This window comes from Salmo salar, chromosome 11 (assembly GCF_965601325.2).
Source record: "Salmo salar chromosome 11, fSalSal1, whole genome shotgun sequence".
NCBI lineage: Eukaryota > Metazoa > Chordata > Actinopteri > Salmoniformes > Salmonidae > Salmo > Salmo salar.
In genome coordinates this window covers 19,567,513-19,589,602 of record NC_138301.1, presented here as the reverse complement: position 1 = coordinate 19,589,602, position 22,090 = coordinate 19,567,513, and the positions used below count along the sequence as shown (strand labels likewise).

General features: G+C 41.6%; 1 protein-coding gene across 3 annotated transcripts; it reads left to right on the top strand.

The window, feature by feature from the left end:
- The first annotated feature begins 4,020 nt into the window (after nucleotides 1-4,020).
- LOC106562106 (basic helix-loop-helix ARNT-like protein 1) lies at nucleotides 4,021-21,221 on the top strand. Of its 3 annotated transcripts, XM_082957783.1 has the most exons (20): nucleotides 4,021-4,131; nucleotides 7,882-7,965; nucleotides 8,357-10,158; nucleotides 11,424-11,492; nucleotides 12,037-12,181; nucleotides 12,553-12,573; nucleotides 13,715-13,777; nucleotides 13,943-14,100; nucleotides 14,251-14,330; nucleotides 14,446-14,538; nucleotides 14,947-15,064; nucleotides 15,511-15,660; nucleotides 15,849-16,095; nucleotides 18,581-18,687; nucleotides 18,962-19,112; nucleotides 19,531-19,613; nucleotides 19,783-19,891; nucleotides 20,057-20,150; nucleotides 20,355-20,448; nucleotides 20,550-21,221. In XM_082957783.1, the coding sequence occupies exons 4-20, from the start codon at nucleotides 11,480-11,482 to the stop codon at nucleotides 20,705-20,707; spliced, it is 1,884 nt and encodes a 627-aa protein (XP_082813909.1). In that variant the 5' UTR covers nucleotides 4,021-4,131; nucleotides 7,882-7,965; nucleotides 8,357-10,158; nucleotides 11,424-11,479; the 3' UTR covers nucleotides 20,708-21,221. The 3 variants fall into 3 exon arrangements, with proteins under 3 accessions (XP_082813909.1, XP_013982172.1, XP_013982174.1); XM_014126697.3 differs by lacking the exon at nucleotides 8,357-10,158; XM_014126699.3 differs by lacking the exons at nucleotides 4,021-4,131; nucleotides 7,882-7,965; nucleotides 8,357-10,158; nucleotides 11,424-11,492 and adding an exon at nucleotides 11,717-11,927.
- Nucleotides 21,222-22,090: the final 869 nt, after the last annotated feature.

Below are 22,090 nucleotides of genomic sequence, written 5' to 3'. Positions count from 1 at the left end.
TCATTTATTAAAAGTGTTCTCGCTTTGATTTTACTCCTAGAATGTTACAAGTTTTCTATTTAAATGTGGATACATTGAAGATACCTGTTGCATAATGTAATGAATGTTTTTGGTTAAGAGTATGGTATGAGTTAATGGTATGGTCCATATGAGAGAGGCCATTTGTATAAAGATACCTGTTTTCAGGTGTACTTCAGTTCTGTTTTAGCTCAGGTATGTGAGTTGTGGGGAAGCTGTTGTTATAATCTTCGTCTTCTGAGGAGTAAGAAATATCGGACCAATACGCAGCGTGGTAAGTGTCCATACTTAACTTTTATTTTTTAAACGTGAACACTAAGCAAAAGAAGAAAACGAACGACAGTCCTGTAAGGCTACACAGCTATACAAAGAAACAACTACCCACAAAACCCATGGAAAAACACCCCTACTAAATAGGACCTTCAATTAGAGGCAACGAGGAACAGCTGCCTCCAATTGAAGGTCAACCCAATAAACTAAACATAGAAATAGAAGAACTAGAACAAACAGAAATATATTAATATAGAACATAACCCAAAAAACCCTGAAACACACAAAACAAACACACCCCTGCCACGTCCTGACCAACTACAATAACAAAATGACCCATTTACTGGTCAGGACGTGACAGCTGTGGGTCAATAGGCTGGTATACTCCAATCTGCTATAGTTGGCTTGGGGTAAGGCTGATTCATTCAATGTTTTGACAGTATTTGAAATCTGTTTATTTTGTAAATGACTTTCTAGACCTATGTAAATATCCATTGGATTTCATCTTTCAGCTGTACAACATTTTCATTGTGAATAAACGGGATACTATTTTGCACCTGATCCTGCTGCCTCCTGTTACTCACTGCACTTTTAATATTGCTGATCCAACATCTGGGCCCTACACCAGACTGGCCCATTTACTCCCCCCAAAAATGTGGGCTGTGAAATACAACCCAATCCTCCCTCACCCTACTGTCCTATGTGGAACAACAAGTACACAGTATATATTTGATAAAATGAGTGTTTCTCACATTACAGTCATAGTTCAGGAGTGTGAGTTCAGTGGCACAGAAAGCAGCGCTCAATGTGAGCCGGTTTTCCAGCAGACCAGTCATGCATGATGAGCACAAATCACCTGCCCGAGCTGTCAAACCCGGACTTAATAACAAACAGCAAACACAATCTGCAATTTGAATGTTACGTTCATTATAACACCAACGTTTAGTTAGTGGATGGATAAACATGACAAGCTCCTAAGTCATTACATAAATCTTGTATAACGGAGAATGTCTAAGATTCCGCTAAATACCCTCCCATACTCTTCCTTATGGAGGTCTGGAGGAGAAATGCACAGGCATGCAATTGGAGACGGAATTCACCTCACCAGACCCCTCTATCACAAGAAGGTGAAAGGTTGATTGATAGAAAATGGAAACAGCTTATCAGGTTGCGCTCACTGGCACGTGACAGGTCTGGCAATGGGACCTTTTGTTTTGTCAAGCAGTTTCCTTTCATAATCACTTCCTACACAAGCTGCTTGGGAGAAAATAAAATAAAAAAATGCAATCTAGGTGGCCGTTATTAGGGGCAGGTCTTCACAGTGCAGGTCATGGCCAATGCCATACAACCCCACACAGCTTCACCATTCACATGGCCAGAGTGGTCATTGCAGTGGACCACTCATATCTAGCATTATGTTTTCATCTGAGTTTGTTCACATACAAAAAGCTGTGTGCATGATACGATATTACTATGGGCTGTGTCTGTCAAGGAACAATAACGCACTGAGATGTGAGTCAGGTAAGGGGTGTAGAAATTTGACTACCTCCCCTGAACCTTCTCTGTCTGCATGACCTGGCTGGACGCAGCTGTCTCTCTATGCCCGTCCTGCCGCTCTGCTGCTTCACATCGCCAGGCTAAGGGAGGGAGACGGGGAAGGGAGACGGGAAAGAGCACCGAAAAGCTGGTTTAAACACAGGATGCATTATGATACCACCACAGCGCTTAATTCTTGAAAAGGTACATTAGTTCATCCACTGCAGTCTGCCTAAGCCTCTTGGGACGAAGAGCGTCTGGACTCATTCTGCAGAGACATGAGAGACATATGCTGAATCATCACGGACGGGACACAAATCCCCTGAGAGACTGTCAGGCAGCACAAATGACAGGAAAAGCAACTGAGGGATCAGCAAGTCCCCTTTACCGTTTTGCGGGCAGGGCAGGGGAACAGGGGCTTTTCATGCCCTCATTGGAATGGCAGCCTGAATAAATCTCTCCACAATCTCTTCTTTTGCCCATGTTGTGCTGAATATGTGGCTGGGTGGCAGCTGCAGGTTGGGCGATAACAGCAAGGCTCTGCTTGTGAAGAGCTTTTGTAGCTGCTCTGCTTATGGGCAGGAGATGACAAGATGCCTTCCCCCTTTGTGTGGCAGGGAGAGAGCTGAGGGGTATGCAGGGACAGGGTTCACATGGGGCGAATGAAAATAAATACTTCAGTGATGCAGCAGGCGTCAAGTCAAGCTGGGACACAAGCACCTTTTCCAAGCAGCTGATACACTTTGAACTGATCTCCAGGTGCAGTTTAATATGTCATCATATTCCACAGTGCAGAGATCAAAAGGAGAATCTGTGGATGTCAGTGGATATGCCAAACCAAATCTGTTATCTATTAACAATTTCACAAGTACCACTGACCTGCCCATCTCCAATAGTCAGGCTAATTCTGGCCCAGTCCGTCTGAAATTGAGACATATTTGGGGATTACCATACAAGAAGTCTACTGTACTACCTGAGATCTGCCTAACATAATCCCCTATTATGTTAATTAAAATAGAGTATGTAAGCTTTTGATTAACAGAAATCTCAGCAAGCCTCAGAAATAGTCATATTGCAATGCATCTGAAACCATCCTAAGGGAACATGAAACATCTCTATTGCATTTGAATAGCCTATATTTGCAAATAGCATAGTTGTTTAAGGAGACATACTGCGGCCAGCCATATATGTGTGTAAATGTGAAATGACAACTGGCCACACTCTTCACATCCATACGTTATACTCTGCTGCCCATCTGTGGTGGAAGCATGAAATAGCCCTAAAGTTAAGAACCCCCACTCATCAACATGTTATAAAACCATGACAGGTCTTGGAATATGCATTGTTTCTCTGTTTTTGGTAACATTTACTTTCCATGTTTCATCTGATAGATATTTGTCTTGTCTTAGAATGTGATGTGGTAAGAATGCACTGTTTGTGGCTCATCTTTCAATTGGGCTGTTGGTATGGCAACAGATTTTACTTAGACAGGCAGTGATGGTTCTTTATTAGATTAGATAGTTCGTTATTTTCTGTTGATATTTGCTCTGTAACTACATATTTTTGTAACTATACATTGTAACTATATTGAACTACATTGCTTTGGTGCATTGTAATTCTGTTTTCCAAGAATACACAAACATAATATTTCTGAATAATTGCATATTCACCAGATTGTTACAGAGTAGCATATCAAGTTATTCCTAAAGAAATAGAACAGTAATTATTAGGTAATTACTGTAACTAACTATTTCTAATAAAATGTCAAAGTAGATAGGCCTATAAGGTCATTATCAGACAGACTTATTTATGTTGATTGTTTGCTATGTGGTTATCCTACATGCCACGTTGGATGCTTTATCTTCCTGAGTTAAATAGGCTACACTTCTATGCATTGCAACACACATTCTTGACTTGGTCCATTAGAGGAGTTCCACAGACGAGTCCAGCAAAAATATTCCAGTTTACTGCCCACATGTGTTGTGATACAATATATATTCCTGCTGGCTGTATTCTATTTTGCCATTGGCTGAATCGTTGCGTTATTCTGTAGCTTCCTTTGACGCTTCATGTCATTTCATTGGATATAGCCCATATTGTCTTCCCCATGTTCATTGGTCCATAAATGGCAACGAGTTATTCTATTTGCTAGAAGCTCAATACCTTGATCTCGAAAGCACCCAATTGGTTCATAAACTGGGTTAGTGGTGCAACGATCATCACAGGAGGAGGAAAGTAGGTCAGTGTATTCCAACTGCCTACCACTGTTCCTATCCGCATCAGTACACATGTGCTGCCTTTCCACACGTAAGTCACATACTTTGTTATATTTTATGTAAAAGGCCCGTAACATGTTTCCTTTATTCAACATTTGGTATACTGTGTGCATTTCTTTACTCGTATTATGGTTTCAATTGGCTGTCTAATGCCATTACCGAGGATGTGCAGTCATCGGTTTACAGGGTAACTTTTAAAGGCAAACAGTGTAATTTAATGTCGTAAGAAAAAAAACGCGATTTGTAGGTGTCTAACCTAATTTAAACATCTGGAATGTCCGTTTGTAATTTTATTTGATTGGGAGGCTATCTTTTTCGATTTGTACATTGCGTGATTTGTCTGAACTTCCCTACCACGGCTCGGATTAAACGAGGTCATAGCTATGTTGCATAAATCTACTAGTGACGGGCAGTTGATTACCTGTTACAATAATTTGCCTTTTATAGTCCTATATAGTTATCCTTTAATTAACAGAAACAATGATTCTCCTCTATATGAGCAATCCAAGGCAGGTGTTGGGCTGATATTGATACAATGTAATGAAAACATTCTGTTCTGTTTCAGATTATATCAAATCAATGTGACAGTCACTGACAGGTTTCTTTCCATTTGTAAACGATTTGCAGTCCATTAGGACGGTATGTTTCATTATTTAATGACCGTTGTCATGAGGCCTATGTGCTCCACACATCCTAGTGCAGAATAGTCTAATAATAGCCATGTATTTCTATCAAGCGTAACAAATAAAATTTTGTTCAATTTGAGCAAATCCCTCTGCTCATAAAAGTACACCATCAATTGCAGAATTTTGTAAAAAAGAAAGAAAAGAAAAGATAAACAATCTATATATGTGAAAGTTATATGTTGGACAAGCTATTTATAAAAATAGTCTCAATATGCTGTCTATTCCTGAGTAACAAATGGCTACAGTACACCATGTCCAGGGAATGCACATCCAAATTGTTCACTTTTAAAAGGACATTTCTCTGCTATTCTTAAAATCTGAAACAGCTATTCCTGAAAAAGTCGACAAGTGTATCAGTAATGTGACAGTAATAACATAGATGATGCTACATGGTTTTAATTTAACATAATATGCCATGAAGGTAAATAGAGGTCAGTGGGGTCAGAGGAAATTCAATTGTGATTGCGTTGTCTTTACTAACTCATTGATGGACAGCAGTAAAATAAGTCAGGTCTTGTTTTTGTTTTATGAAGTATTTACCTATCAGTACTGCACATTAACACGGGAAAGTGGATTTTATTGGCTACTTCACCAAATTTTGGTAATCGTCCTTTACTTTAGCGAGTTGCATCATGTCACATTACAGTATGTGTGGCGCTGGATTGTTTCCACTGGAGCTGTGCAACTCGCAGTAGCTTTTATGTTGGGTACCCAAAATTACACACTTCTTGATTTTCACTTCTATTCGGAAGTCTCTCACTCTTTCTTCATGTTGCCCTCATCCCAATAGCCAACTTTAGGTTTCAACGGAGGGATTCAACAGCAAGCAAGGCATCGAATTTGAACACCCTCCTACAGTGTATATGACCATAACCTGACCATATTCACCTGCCCTACCAGTATGATGCTCCTCTCAGTGTTTTCACTGAGCTTTCGCTAAGCCTACAGTAGCTCTCAAAGAACATGTAAAGTTGCTTTTTGCCAGTCAGGAATGCTTGAAGCCAACAGCAAATTTGCAGAAAGAGCAGGATATGCCGAGGGAGAAATCTGACCTTGAAATTCTGTACATGTACAGTTGAAGTCTGAAGTTTACATACACCTTAGCCAAATACATTTAACTCAGTTTTTCACAATATCTGACATTTAATCCTAGTAAAAATTCCCTGTTTTATGTCAGTTAGGATCACCACTTTATTTTATTATTATTATTATTATTATTTATTTTAGCTTTTTTTTCTTTCATCACATTCCCAGTGGGTCAGAAGTTTACATACACTCAATTAGTATTTGGTAGCATTGCCTTTAAATTGTTTAACTTGGGTTAAACGTTTTGGGTAGCCTTCCACAAGCTTCCCACAATAAGTTGGGTGGATTTTGGCCCATTCCTCCTGACAGAGCTGGTGTAACTGAGTCAGGTTTGTAGGCCTTCTTCTCGTCTGGCCCCGTAGCCTTGTGAATGTTGACCTGTTTAAAGGTCTTACTCACGTCGGCTACGGAGACGTTGATCACACAGTCATCCGGAACAGCTGATGCTCTCATGCATGCCTCAGTGTTGCTTGCCTCAAAGCGAGCATAGAAGTGATTTAGCTCATCTGGTAGGCTCGTGTCACTAGGCAGCTCGTGGCTGTGCTTCCCTTTGTAGTCTGTAATAGTTTGCAAGCCCTGCTACATAAGACGAGCATCTTAGCCGGTGTAGTACGATTCAATCTTAGCCCTGTATTGACGCTTTGCCTGTTTGATGATTCGTCGGAGGGTAGTGCAGGATTTCTTATAAGCTTCCGGGTTAGAGTCCTGCACCATGAAAGCGGCAGCTCTACCCTTTAGCTCAGTGCAAATGTTGCCTGTAATCCATGGCTTCTGGTTGGGGTATGTACGTACAGTCACTGTGGGGGCAATGTCCTCGATGCACTTACTGATGAAGCCAGTGACTGATGTGGTGTACTCCTCAATGCCATCGGAGAATCCCAGAACATGTTCCAGTCTGTGATAGCAGACTGGAACATGATCCCTGCTGATGATCCCTGCTTTAGGTGTTAGAGGAAGGTTCATGTCACTTAACCCACCTAAGCCAATCATTTGAAGCAATAGGTTTTCTCAACCAATAATAGAGTAAAAATACAGTAATAATAATTCACAAAGTCAAAGGATGACAAGCGTAGTAGGCTGGGTAGAGCTATAGCTGCCACCTAAGCCTAGAGCTGAACGGTCAGAAATGTAGTTTTTTGTTAGACTATTGTGAATGGTTGTCCAGCTGTCTGCTTTGCCCTTTCCCTGAGGCACACACAATGCTCGTTAATCTCTGTTGCTGATTTTTTTAGACCCAAAATGGTCTCAATCCCCTTGAGTTGTGCATGTGTTTTGTCCATTCTGCTGACATGCTTGATATTTTCCTCTGGAGTTGTTTATGAGAGTAGCTGAGATCAGCTATAGGTGTAAACATTCCAAATTAAAAGAAGGCATTGCTGTTATCAATGTACTCCAATGATGATATGAGCAGGAAGGTTAAAAGTCGAAACAGAAAGTTGTTCTGTTTATGGTGTGGATAAGTGTGCATGTGTGTCACTGACCTATATATAAGGGGTGTGTGTGTGGAGCCATTAGAGCACATGCTAAAAGGAAGGAGAAGTGGTCTCTTTTGTATACATCTCCCCATGGAGCCGTGATAGTATGGGAAACATAAACATAAATGGGCCTAGCAGTTCTGTTTCTAATTACAGGAATCACATCAGGGACTGGGCTGTCTGTTGTCCATAGTATACTGTGTGGCATTCAAAATGTAGTACTTTGTGCAGAACTGATGCAGTATGATTAGTCTTATAGGCATGATATTTAGCATGGCAGTGGCGATCCCATTGCTAATACACCCTGTTGGGGCTTGGCATAGAGGAGAGTCTGTGGCCATCTCCTCTACTCCCACTATCTCCAGATCACCTCCCATCTGTCGCCCATCTGAGTTTTCTCAACAAGCCACTTAATCAGAGCACCACTCGCTCTTACATCATAGGCCTAGATGAGTCGCCACTCCCAGCTGGCCAGTGTGTTTTACACTGTGACCTGACCTCTTGTCCTACCTGATCCCTCTCTTTCCTTTCCAGGTACTGTGCCTGTCGATGGATCTGTGAGAAAAAGCCCAGCTCTGACATAAGGAGGCCAGTCCACTTCCTGCACCACTCATCCAGGTATGTGGACGCACATGGTTCTGTGTGATTTCATAAGAATTGACAGCTGCTCTGAAGTGAGTTCACGACCTTCATTTGAAGTGAATCACCAATGACATTTGTGACGCACGGCTTCATGCTGTTTCACTTCAAAATGGCCACATGAGCAGTTGGCGGGTAGAACAGTTAGGGGTGAAGTAAGTTATGATCGCAGTCAGTCAGTCATACATAAACACAGTCATGCGTGAGGGTGGTTTTCTCACAGCTATCTGTGTTTCATCAATATTGTTTTCTTGCATCTTATTAACTTGAACTGGAGTCTTATTTCTGCTTTTTTAACATGTCTTCTAACCATCTATTCTACCAAAGCTTTAACATCTCCTTCTGTCTATCTTTCTATTTTGGCTCTTAGAATGCTCTGTTCTGAGTAAAGGAGCCTACTGAGAATCGGACAGCTTGACTTACATAGCACACGTAGGCCATGTCATTACAGGAGCCAAGCCTGAGCTTTCCAGGATGGCACACAACAGAAGGGAATTACAGACTGCCTTACAGCGCTAGGATAATGCTGCTGAGTGCACAGGACACTCTGTTTCATCTGAACGTGACAGAACGATGAGATCACGTCAGGGGAGTGGCTTAAATAGGAACACAACAGTGACATAGCATTAAGAACATTATGAAAGGGAGAAGTTCTTGCAGGGCAGACAGTATCATAGTGCTGTGTAAGCTAACCATGCGTATCCAGCTGAGCTGACACACTGTACATTCACCCTGACCCTGTTACCCGTGGTTCTGCTTCTTCCCTGCTTCTCCTCATCTGATCAAGGTTTTTGTTTCCGCACAGATTAAATATAAACCTTTTTTTGTCACGTAGATACCATAAAGGTCATGTGCATTAAAACATTTGAAATGATCAGAATCCAGCTTAGTGATCTTCTAGCGTTGTAAAATGGATGGTGTTGAGTGTTACTGAATATGTGAATGCCATGGAGATGGTAAAATGATACTAAAGTATTTTCATTAGACTGATGAGCAGTGGAGTGGTGGTGTGGGGAGAGGTGTGACCTGCATGCTGTCAGTGGGTTATGTGTAGCGGAAAAGGTTCCCTAATTGGCAAGCATTCAAGAAGTTCCTGCACCACTGTATCCAGGCAACCAGAGATTTGTCACAACTAGCTAAGCTGACCTTAAAGCAGGGTTTCCTTTTTCTCCTTTTTTTGTCAGTACGAGCGAGAGCTTTTGTGTTTGAGTATACACTGAGCATACCAAACATTATGAACACCTTCCTAATATTGAGTTGCACCCCCCCCTTTCCCCCAGAACAGCCTCAGTTTGGACTCTACAAGGTTTCGAAAGCGTTCCACCGGGATGCTGGCCTGTGTTGACTCCAATGCTCACCACAGTTGGTGGTGGATCATTCTTGATACCCACAGGAAACTATTGAACATGAAAACCCAGCAGTGTTGCAGTTCTTGGCAGAAACCGGTGCGCCTGGCACCTACTACCATACCCCGTTCAAAGCTCACCCTCTGAAAGGCACACATACACTATCCATGTCTCAATTGTCTCAAGGCTTAAAAATCATTCTTTAACCTTTTACTCCCCATCTACACTGATTTAAAGTGGAATTAACAAGTGACAATCAATCATAGCTTTCACCTGGATTCACCTGGTAAGTTAATGTCATGGAAAGAGCAGGTGTTTTTAATGTTTTGTACACTCAGTGTAGGTGTTTTAGCCTTCCTTTGGCTTATGTGACAGAATTAACATTTACAAAAAGGCTTATTCTTAGGAGTACTGTTTCATGCAGCTTACAAAAAAACATGTAAAAAAACATAGATGATGAATGGTGAAGCAAGTCCTCTTTGCCCCGTGGATTACATGGTCAGCTCGGATGTCTGTTGTGACATATACCGGACCAGAGTGAAGGGTCAGGTTGTAGTGTAGGTTGTTCACTGGTGACAGTGACAATAACAACGTTCCTGGCTACAGGCAAGACATTATGGGGTGTAATTATGGTTTGGTTCGATGTAATCACACTCTGAAACTGTCACATCATACGGATAGGGAAAAAGAGCAGGGAAAAATAGGTCAGTGGAGAATCTAATTACAATGAAAAGACTTTCAGGCACAGTGGAGCAGAGCATTAGTTCTGGTCTGATTACAGGAGCAGGACAAGCCACAGTGACCTGAGGTGGCTGGGCTTTTTAAGGTAATTTTGTGCAACCTGGTCTCAGAGCATTTCATATTATTCTGTATTTAAATCTGAGACACTCCATTTAGTATGATATGTTAAGTTTCGTATGGTATGTATTCATTTGTGGATGTCCATCACCCATTCGTATGATATGTTCCAAATTACAATTTTTATTATATGTTACAAATTTGTGAAACGTGCAATATGTTACGAATTTTCAAAACGAACAATGTGTTCCGAAATTGCAAAACGCATGATATGTTACAAATTCTAGCAAGGTGGCTAACTTTAGCTAGGCTAGGGGTTAGGGTTAAGGTTAGGGTTAAGTTTAGGAGTTAGGCTAGGGTTAGGGGAAGGGTTAGTTAACATACTAAGTAGTTGCAAAGTAGCAAAAAAATTGTAAGTAGTTGAAAATTTGCTAATTAGCTAAAATGTTAAAGTTGTTGGACAAAACTGACAGTGTAGTTTATTTAGCACTGTATCCAAATGTAAAAATCCATACCGGTATACCTTAAAATATGATATATCGCCCAGCCCTATGTGAGGTTAAGGTCATCTATCGAGGCAAATTGACCAGGATTACAATGTTACAAGGACGTTGTGCAGGAAACTACAAGGAGCACCAAGTGATGGGTTAGCAGAGGAGACTCATTTAATCTATCTAAGTGAGGTTAGGAAAAGGCCATGTTACTGATTGGATTATATAAACAGTGATCAATGCAGATATGGGTTCTTCATGAAATGTGACACCTCTTCCTCTGTAACATTGGCATTGTTTTATCTGAATTAGCCTTTACATTAAGGACTAATCTCACTAAATTATGTCTCTGACTGACACCCAGGTTTATGTTGCATATGCTGCATTATGTTATGGACACTATTCCAAAGCATCCGTTTTTAGTAATCCAAGGTTTTCATTGACGACAAAATCAATTCTACGCACATCATTCTTCTGGTTCATTATTGCTGGAGTTAAAGTGAATGATGCCTCTCAAAGATACTCTTGATTGTTGCCTAAGGGAGAGCGAGAGGCTTGAGCCTCTGCTATAGCTTTCACCTTATGTAAGACCTTATCATTTCTATCTCAAACCATAAAGATATGAATCGGTCCTCTTACATCACCTTTACTGAACGGGCCATCTACGGTATACGTCAGCACAAAGTCCAGGTTATACGGCAGCTGCTCAGGTTCAGAGGGCTTTGTTATATGATGCTGCTGTGGTTTCCTCATGCCTTGTATATAAAGAGGACGTCTGACTCTTCACTGACTTGCCTTTCAGATCTGGGTCACTGCTGGAAAGAAACTGAGTGAGATGTTTTGAGGATAACCGGCCTTATGAATATTTGTGGTGAGTGTCACACCCTCTTTAAAACAACCACCATTTATTTACATTTGTGATCAATTGTCTTTGTCTAGGAATTGAGATTTTTATATCTATAGTTGTCAAGTGTCAGTGTGCAGCGGGTAGGACGGAGTCAGGCTCAGGACACAGAACTGAGTAAAAACGTACTTTACTCGAATAAATCACAAACTAATTCCATACAGGGAAAACAATCCAGCTCGACACAGAAGAGCGACCACTTAACAAAGAACAAACACGCACAAAACCATGTGGGAACCAGAAGGTTAAATAGGGAATAAATTATAACGTAATGGAAACCAGGTGTGTACAATCAAGACAAAACAAATGGACAAAGAAACGTAGATCGGTGGCGGCTAGAAGGCCGGCGACGCCGACCGCTGAACGCCGCCCGAACAAGGAGAGGCACCAACTTCGGCGAAAGTCGTGACAATAGTGTTCTTTCATAGAAGTCGCTTTCACGTCAACTGACCTTTTGTTGTGTGTTATGGAGAACAATAAGTGCTGAAATCAGTGTGTTTTCTCTCTAAAGGGGATCTAATGGCAGACCAAAGAATGGACATTTCCTCCACGATGAACGAGTTCATGTCTCCCGGCTCCACTGATCTAATCAGCTCGATCGGCACACCCGGCATGGACTACACACGCAAGAGAAAAAGCAGCACCACAGACTATCAGTAAGCCTGACTTCAAAACTGCTTCTAGATTTTGTCCTACTTGCCACCTGAAGATAGTACATGTGCCAATCATCTTTATTATATTAATGTCACGTTAGTTCTGGTTTAGTGAGATCACATTTTTACGTTTGTCATTTATGCCATTTTCTGACAGATGTGTATGTTTGCATGGCAGCTTTTTGATTAACTATATGGAAATATTTTCTTACTGTGTGTCAAAGGTTTCCACTTAAAGTTGACAAGATATCTACCTACCTAGAAATGAACAACCAATTAGGAACAAATGGTAGCATAACCTTGATTTAGATTAGATCAGAATAATCGGTATACTTCATTTGAATTGTAATATACGAACTTCCTTGCTTTCACAGAATTGATGACTTTTCTTTTGAGTAAGTATCAAATCTAATTATGAATGTTAAAGTACATTTGTAGTAAAGGAGCCAATCCCGTGTCTGATTAGTTGGCCCTCTGTGATCCTTGTTTGGTCGGGATTGGCCTCTTCTTTGATCAAACCATACAAACTGTTCTAGCGTTTACCCCTAGAAATAGAGGTTAGACACTGTGTTCTCCATATCAGTTAGATGTTGTGAAATTCCTCATCCCTAATTTAGGTCAATCAAAATGAATGCACTATGGTGATCAGCACCCTGAGAGTGACTGGTCAGTTAGTATGTACAGTATGGATCGCTGTGAATATGGGAGAGCCAGGTATGCTATAGTGTAGATTTGAATAGCTAGAATTAGGATAAGCATCAAAGCACGAAGGGGTGCAGCAGTAACAATCTTGCAGCACCAAGACAGTATTACAGTTGTGTTATAAAAATGTATTTGCTGGTATTTAGTTTGATCAGGCCTTCGTTTAATAGAGAGGGCACCCTGATTTTATGTATGATACATTATATTGTTGTCTGTAGCTCATTCACTAAAGGCACAGATTTGTTTTTACCTGCCTTAGTGAGACTTAAGACAACAACTCTGTGTGAATACCTTTGGGTCAATTTTGTTGAGCCAGTCATATTTGAAATAATCTTTATTTGAGGCTGGTGAATGCTATTATAGTATGGAGTCGACCAGTCTTGACTTGGCACAGGATGTGTAATGGGTCATGGCTTAATTTCTCTTTTGTGGTTTGTGAAAGGACAGTAAGGCTGAGTGGGGTGACAGAGTAGGAGTTGAGCTGTGAACAATATCAGAGGCACAAGGTCTTTCGCCTGAATCCACACTAAGAAAGGTCTCAAAGAAACCAGGTTCATAATTCTGTAGGGACATTTCTAATAACTATTCATTTAGCTTCTACCAAAGATGTTAAGAAAATATTTGAATGGCTTGCATTAGTAATGTTGATGCTTCATGTGAATGAAAGGCTCTCCATGTTTTTTTAAATTATAAACATTTCAAATGACTCCTCACTTTAGTGTTTTGCTAAATTCATACTTACATTGCATACTGTAACATCATTATTTAATATTTGCTGTAAAATAATTGTTTTACTGTATTTCTTTGTACTAATGTTATTGCTTCTCCTCAAAGGGATAGCATGGACACAGACAATGATAGACTTGGTGATCATCAAGGCCGGATTAAAAATGCCAGGTAACCAGATGTTTCTATCTCCCGTAGGATGACATAAAAATCAATGGAATATAAATCTTTGTGTTTACATTAGAATTTAGTCATGTTTCTGTAAATGCAGGCAGACTATGGATGTGTTGATTCGTTTGTCTGTGTTAAATGCTCTTTGCATTGTTTGGATGGCAGGGAGGCCCACAGTCAGATTGAGAAGAGACGCAGGGACAAGATGAACAGCTTCATAGACGAGCTGGCTGCACTAGTGCCTACATGCAACGCTATGTCCCGTAAACTGGACAAACTAACAGTCCTGCGCATGGCTGTCCAGCACATGAAGACCTTAAGAGGTGAGGCGAGAAGGATTTTAATAGGACTGCTGCCAGAACAGTACAGTGATGACAACCACCACCATGCAGCTGATTAATAAAGTACATCAGAGAAATACAAATGACATATTTATTCAGTTGTTTTACATATGAGCTTTTTCTGAATCACAGGGGCTGCTAACCCCTACACTGAAGCTATCTACAAACCAGCCTTCCTGTCAGACGACGAACTGAAGCACTTAATACTGAGGGTGGGTGTCCTTACCTCCATAGACTGTATGGTGTCCTCAGAGTGTGTTTCATGATGAGTATGCATGTGACTCAGTATTTGGCTCTCATCTCTCCCTCTCCCTCTCCTCTCCACAGGCATCTGATGGCTTTCTGTTTGTTGTTGGCTGCGATCGAGGGAAGATACTGTTTGTTTCGGAGACAGTCTACAAAATCCTAAACTTCAGCCAAGTACGTCCTCTCCAATATGTGGCTGTTTTTTTCCATTAAATGGTGGTACTGTAGTCATTTTTACCCTCATGATCTATCCTGATGACATGAATATAACATTTATTTATTATTATTAACCTGGTATAACTTTACAGACATTTACATTTGAGTTGTTTAGCAGACTCTCTAATCCAGAGTGATTTACAGTTAGTGCATTCATCTTAAGATAAGTAGCTAAGACAACTACATATCAGTCAGTACATTTTTCCACAATAAAGTAGCTATCAGCAAAGTCGGTGCTAGTTGGAAAAAGTCAAGTACAAGTGTTAGTTCACGATAGGCAAGTGTGTTAGTTATTTTCTATTTTTTTATGGGCCTCATTTATGTAACGTGGTCTTATCTTACGGAACTCTCTCCCTCTCTGTGCAGAATGACCTGATTGGCCAGAGCCTGTTTGATTACCTGCATCCTAAAGACATTGCCAAAGTCAAGGAGCAGCTGTCCTCGTCAGACACGGCACCACGGGAGCGCCTCATCGATTCCAAAAGTAATGCACCCTGGCCTCTAGTTACCAGCCTTTCTTATAGTGCCCGGGGGGTGGAGAACAAGGAAAGCAGAGACACAGTGTATCTGATAGAGCAGACTATAATCAGTGTCATCAGCCTGCTGTCCCCTACACAGCTAGCACAGCTAGCACAGTGACACAACCCTCAATGTATCCCCCTGTACCGTGTGTTCCTCATTATTTAAATGTCAGAAGCTAAATATAGCGTAGTGCTATTTTTACATTAAGCCATGCTGGGTTTAGGGTAAAAATAAACAGTCAAACAGTTTCTGTAAATTCAGCAAAAAAAATTGTAATAGCAAATTATGCATTGTAGCTTTATTTGCCAGAGTAGAACTTGATACAGTATATATTTATAAAGGATCATGGGTGATACTGTTCCTGTTGTTGCAGCATAAATGAAATGCTATGTTGTGTCTGGTCCTCAGCTGGCCTTCCAGTAAAGACAGACATCACCCCCGGCACATCCAGACTTTGCTCTGGAGCCAGGCGATCCTTCTTCTGCAGGATGAAGTGCAATCGGCCCCTCATCAAAATGGAGGACAAGGACTTTCCTTCCACCTGCTCCAAGAAGAAAGGTACTTTAGCCTCCTATCTTTTCCCTACGTGACCTGCTCAAGGGTGTTTTTTCATCTCCTGTGATTCATTTTAGTTAACAGTTCATTTGGTTTCGTACCAATAGACTACTTACTCATTGATGTCAGTGATAGCTCCAGAGTAGAACTAGATGATGATGATGATGATGATACATTCCCTATATCCGCAGCTGACCGTAAGAGCTTCTGCACAATACACAGTACTGGCTACCTGAAGAGCTGGCCGCCCACCAAGATGGGTCTGGATGACGACAATGAACCAGACAACGAGGGCTGTAACCTCAGTTGTCTGGTGGCCATTGGACGGCTGCATCCCCACATTGTCCCTCAGCCAATGAACAATGAGATCCGTGTCAAGCCCACTGAGTATGTCTCGCGCCATGCCATCGACGGGAAGTTTGTCTTTGTTGATCAGAGGTGAGAGATGTTTTATGGCATGCAGGCAAACATAGAAACATGTAGCAAAGGACGTGCCAGTTGGCCCCTACACAGTGATGTCCTGACACCTGGCTGGACCTCGTGGGCAGTCCAGAGCTGGATTTACTGTGGAGTGACAGCTTATGTGTGAGTGAGGTTTTTGTCAGTCCAAATATAGCATCAGCAACATGTTCCAGATGGAGGTGTAATGGAGGCTCAGAGGGCAGACAGGATTTAGAGTAGATATGTTGACAAAAAATACTCCACTGCCCCCTGACAAAACGATCCCATAACCTCGCCGCGTCACTAATACTGTTCGGTACGTTCGGTACAGATAATGTCACTGGGTGCAATTTGATTGTCATAGGGCTGGGCAACATGGACAAAATATATCACAATATTTGTAAAGCAATTGACCGTATTTGACGGTATTTTATGTTTTGGAATAATAAAAGTATTTTTTCTGAGTCATTCATAACCCTAGGGTAGCAACACATAAATTATTAGCGATTTCAATGTGGCTTTCTCCCTTTATACTATTCAATCCAAACCAAAATGATTTTCAGCATTTTCATCTATTTCTGCTTATCCTGCACTTTTATTAATATTTCCACATGGTGCCACTCAGCATGATATTGGCAAAAAATATATATCTAGCTAGCCAACATATTCTTTACCATCCTACTGTTCTAGATGACTGTTGGGAATATACTAGTAGACAAGGCAGTGGTTTTGGTTGGACAGTTGGAAAGCTTGCTGATGAGAGTGGTTGGAGGGAGTTTGAGGTTGGCCCTTCTGTGGTGATAGGGGATGGTCCTCCATGGTTACTCCCAGATCCTGTTGTTGATCTAACCTTGGTAGAAAAAAGGAATGATTGGTCAAATGTCAGTGATATAGGGAAACTGGTTCACAATTACATTGGTAGAAGTTGTTGAATTTGATGTGCAGATATGTAGAAGACTAAACTGTCAGCATATTCAGTTGAACTGTTGGCAATAGTAGTTGCCCTCTAGTGGGTGGAGGACGTACAACCTGTCAGAATGATAGTATGCTCAGATTCCCTGTTTGTATTGAATAGTTTATCGTCTGGCAAATATAATAGGAGTGACCTACTATTGGGGGTATTATTGCTATTATGGCGAATTGAGAGACTGGTTGTAGTAGTTAGATTCTGCTGGGACCCAGCCCATTCGGTTGTGGAAGGGAATGAAATTGTAGACCAGTTGGCCAAAAGAGCTTCAAAACAAGATATAATTGATATTAATGTTCCACTGGGTAGAGGTGAGGCCAAATGTAAGATCAGAGCCATTTTGATAGATGTGTGGCAGAAGAGATGGGACTCTGAGCCCAAGGGTCGGCATTTATATGCCCTCCAAAGAAAGGTCGGTGGACCAAGATTCAAAGGTCAGATTAGGAAGGAAGAGGTAGGTGGTGTTTGCTCGATTGTGCCTATGACAATGTACATTGAACTCGTCATTACATCTGGTTGGCAAGCATGTTTTTATATTGTTGTAAGTATGTTGAAGAGAGGGAAAGATTGAAGTTGAGGTTGGGGGGGGATGGGGGTCTTTTAGAAGTTAGTAGGGCTCTTTTTTATCTTCTCAGAAGTACTGAGTTAGGTAGGAGGATTTAGAAATGTGGAGCTAATGTTGTAAACCGTGAATGACCAAACACTCCAGCATAGTAGGTGGCGGCATGCACCTTTTAACGTTTGTTTGCGGACCCGCCATTATATCGTAGAAGAAGCCAACATATTCATACTTTGCCTATTCCTCTTCCTCTCTGATAAGATACAATTGCACAACATGCTTATCTTGGCTTACACCGGCACCAGTTAGTGTTAGCTAACTAGATAAGTTTGCTCCGACTCTTAGTACATTTAGCCAGCTAAGTAGCGATAAGAATTAACGGCTAACACAAATTATTTTAGCAACACCTTGCTAAGAAAAGACCAACTAGCAAACAGTAGTTTGCAGACAGTAAGGTACACAAACGAATAGAGTAATTATTGGACGCTTGTGGAAAGTAGCATGTCACCAACATCCATCTGACCATGCAGAGTGAACGGGAATAAAGTGCTTGTGACTATGGTCGAGCAACTTCTCTCTTCTTGAGTGACAGGGCAGGGCTTGGTGTGGTTAGCGGCATGCAGCAGCAGGAGAGGGAGAGATGACTCAAGAAGCAAACAGACATTACACACGCCAGAGTTGCGTAATACATTTAACAAACCAAACTTTGAAATACCGTTATAGAAGTTAAAGTAAAACTGAAACATCAATACCGGTATATAGTCAAATACGGTATACCGCCCAGCCCTAGATTATCATGGCATTGATTATGATCAAGCAAGCAAAGCAGTGGGGAGAATATTATTTTATTTGCATACAATAAAAAAGATGTGGGCTAGACTTATCTTAAAAATGTCCTAAATACCACTGGCCTGCTTTGATAGTCAGGACTTGTTTAATACTGTTCTCTTTTGTAGGGCCACTGCTATTTTGGCATATCTACCCCAAGAGTTGCTGGGTACATCGTTTTATGAATACTTTCATCAAGATGACATAGGGCACCTTGCGGAATGTCATAGACAAGGTATGTATCAGATTGAACAAGGACACCAATATAACACCTAAGATCAACGTTTTAGACTGATGCATCCCTGAATCTCAGGCCATACATGAGTAATATTGTAATGTCTGGTAATTTTATCATAAAAAATGTATCGTGCTAAGCCTGTCACATAGCGAGTAGACTGTGATATGAATTAATCTAGAACGTGGCAGGCTACCATTTGGCATGTCACAGAGGCCAAGTGTGCAGATATCATGCCTTATTGAGCTCACCCCCTGGCGGCCTCTGTTCTCAGTGCTCCAGATGAGGGAGAAGATCAATACAAACTGCTACAAGTTCAAAATAAAAGACGGCTCCTTTATCACGCTGAGGAGTCGCTGGTTCAGTTTTATGAACCCTTGGACCAAAGAGGTGGAGTACATTGTCTCCACCAACACTGTCGTCTGGTAAGTAGCTACACACATCGGTTTCTGCTAGGACTTTCTTCCATAGTCCTCATTTAACTAGTCAATGCATAATATTACACTGTATTCATTGTATTAGGGTCATATCCTAATAAAGTCGGATAATAAATGTAAGATTTCAAACAGCTGATTACAATACCTACTGTGTCAAAGTTGTTTTATCACCACCACTATTGTTTCAATATGAAATCAATGTCCAACTCATGTAGTTAACTGGTTTGCCTCGGAAAACAAAGCATGCATTATTGGAACTCTTGCATATTTATTACTGTGTCTTTCTAGAGCTGTTGGGCTATCTATGCAATGGATGTTAATACGCTGCCCAATGAGGTGTGAGGTGATGAGCATGCTCAGTGATGATGCTCACTCTCTCTTCTCTCCCCCTTTCTCTGTCTCACAGCGGCAGCGTGCCTGAAGGATCTGATGGCATCTATCCTCAGCTCGCCGCCTCCCCCCAGAGCATGGATAGTGTACTCACAGACGGTAAGCCTGCCCTCCTGCTGTGCTCTCACACAGCAGTTCACCCGCTTGGATGAAGTGTGACTGTACTTTGATGAGTTGACATAAAAAAAATAGTGCCTACCATGACTGTGACTAAGTAATTGTTTTGTTTTCTGAAATGTGACTGAACTTTTGCGTTTGTTGGTTGCAGGAACCGGGAAGCGGGCCCTTCAGACCGTACCTGGCATCCCCGGTGGCACAAGGGCAGGGGCGGGCAAGATCGGCCGGATAATCGCAGAGGAGGTGATGGAGATCCAGAGGTGAGAGGAACCATGTGGATTGTGTTATGATTGTCTTGTCAAACATAAATTGACATGTCTGTATTGTCATAACTATACCATGGTCATTGACCCCCAGTGCATAATGGAAATGTCTGTGTGACTGAGACTGTATGGGGCTGTCTCCTGCTGTTTTTACTCTTCCAGGATAAGAGGCTCTTCGCCCTCCAGCTGTGGCTCCAGTCCTCACAACTTCACCAGCACTCCACCCCCAGACATGTCGTCCCCAGGGGGAAAGAAGGTAAGAGCTCCCACCTGTCCTTCCCATTCTCCTCCACTTCAACCCCTCCCATCTGGGAGGAAGTCTGCTATTCACTCCACTGCTCATCCATGTGAAGTCAGTAATGAGCTCATCTGGTGGATATTTTTAGTGTCTGTTGGTGGCTCATACTTGAGGATGCAATGGTGATTCCTGAATGTCAATTCTGTCTTGATTCTCTCACAGATACAGAACAGTGGAACCCCAGAACATCCCTCAGCAGGGCTGATACCGGGACCAGACTCCGTAGGCTATCCATACTCCAACAACTCCAATCTAAGTATGTATTTTTCCCCACTCTGAAATCTACTCTTGATTACAGTTAATGAAACTATCCACATAAAATCTTAAATATTTAACCCTTGTCCTTACCCTATTTAGGTGATAACTCTCACATTGGCATTGACATCATGGATGAGCCAGGCTCCAGTAGCCTGAGTAATGACGAGGCAGCCATGGCTGTGATCATGAGCCTTCTGGAGGCAGATGCAGGGCTGGGAGGCCCAGTGGACTTCAGTGACCTGCCCTGGCCACTGTGAGGACTATCAGGCTTAGGCAAGGCCTCCTAAATGAGCTGAACATGGTGGAGTAAGGGCTGGGTGTTACAGTATTCACATTGTGTCAGTTTGTGACCAGTACCAGAGAGCCATATCAACAGGGCTAATGTGACTGTAGCCTCACAGTAAGGCTGAATGCAGGCGGGCCCTGAAAAGGAAGGAATACTAGGCCTGGGATCGGCCATGATGTACAGTCCGCCTCAGTGCGGTTTGGGAAAACTGAAACTGCCTCATTACTCATGTAGTATTATTGTACCAGTTATCTGGGTTTTTCTATGTCCATTCATCCTCACAGACATTGAACCCAGCTCTTTTATAATGGCATTTGTTTGTTTTTTGTGTGTTTTTACACTACAAAAAAACATGTTAATATTTCTAAAGAAAATTGTATCATACATGTTTATTCTAATTTTCTCTAAATATATATGTATGTATGTATATGTAAAAGTGTATTGTCAGCAGTGAATTCTTTTTAAAATAAAACTTCCTCTCTATTGCTTATTTCCATTTTCTAAAATACGAAACAGGGCGGTCTGTATTAAGTTACCATCCAGTGGCATAACACTGCTAAATAAACTGTAGGGATTTTACATTGTTACAATGTGGAAATCCAAGGTACTTTGCTACAATATGTTGAATGTGGGTATACAGTGAGTAATCTGTTTGCTTGCCAACAGTAGATGAAATGACAAAATCAGACAAGTTCCTGTGCCAGAGTTGCTAGGAGACTGGTTGGTATTGTCCACACGACTTGGGATGTTTGCATATTGTGGGGGCACACCATTTCTCATCACCTACTCACCTTCCTGGACCATCTCACTGCCAGCGGCGTCCACCCACACAGGATGTGCTTTACTACTGACCACCGGGAGATATTGTTGTTCCCTAGCAACAGGCGGACTATCCAAATGACCCATAAAAGGAAAACTTTTCTCCTGATCTGAAATCAGGTCAACTCAAACCACAATTGCAGGCTAGGTATTGCACATGTATTAGGCTACTTTTTGAACTTTCAGTTTGAAAGTGTAGGGGCTCTATTCAAATCTGTGTGTCGCTGAAGCGTTACAGATTGTGCAATAGAAATGTAAAGGAGATTTCTAATTGAGCTGACGTATGCAGCGTTTACCATGAATACAGTCTCCACTTAATGCAGCAACATTGCCTTTAAAGTTCAACTTTCACAATACAGATTGGATAGAGCCCTAGGTTAGGAAGTCAAGTCACAGAAATGATTAACAAATGGTTTAAAAATATCCTATTACACACACTCTACGTCAGGGATCATCAACTAGACTCAGCCTCGGGCAGATGTTGTGAGTGGATGGTCGGGGGGCCAGAACATAATCACAAATCATTTGTGGACTG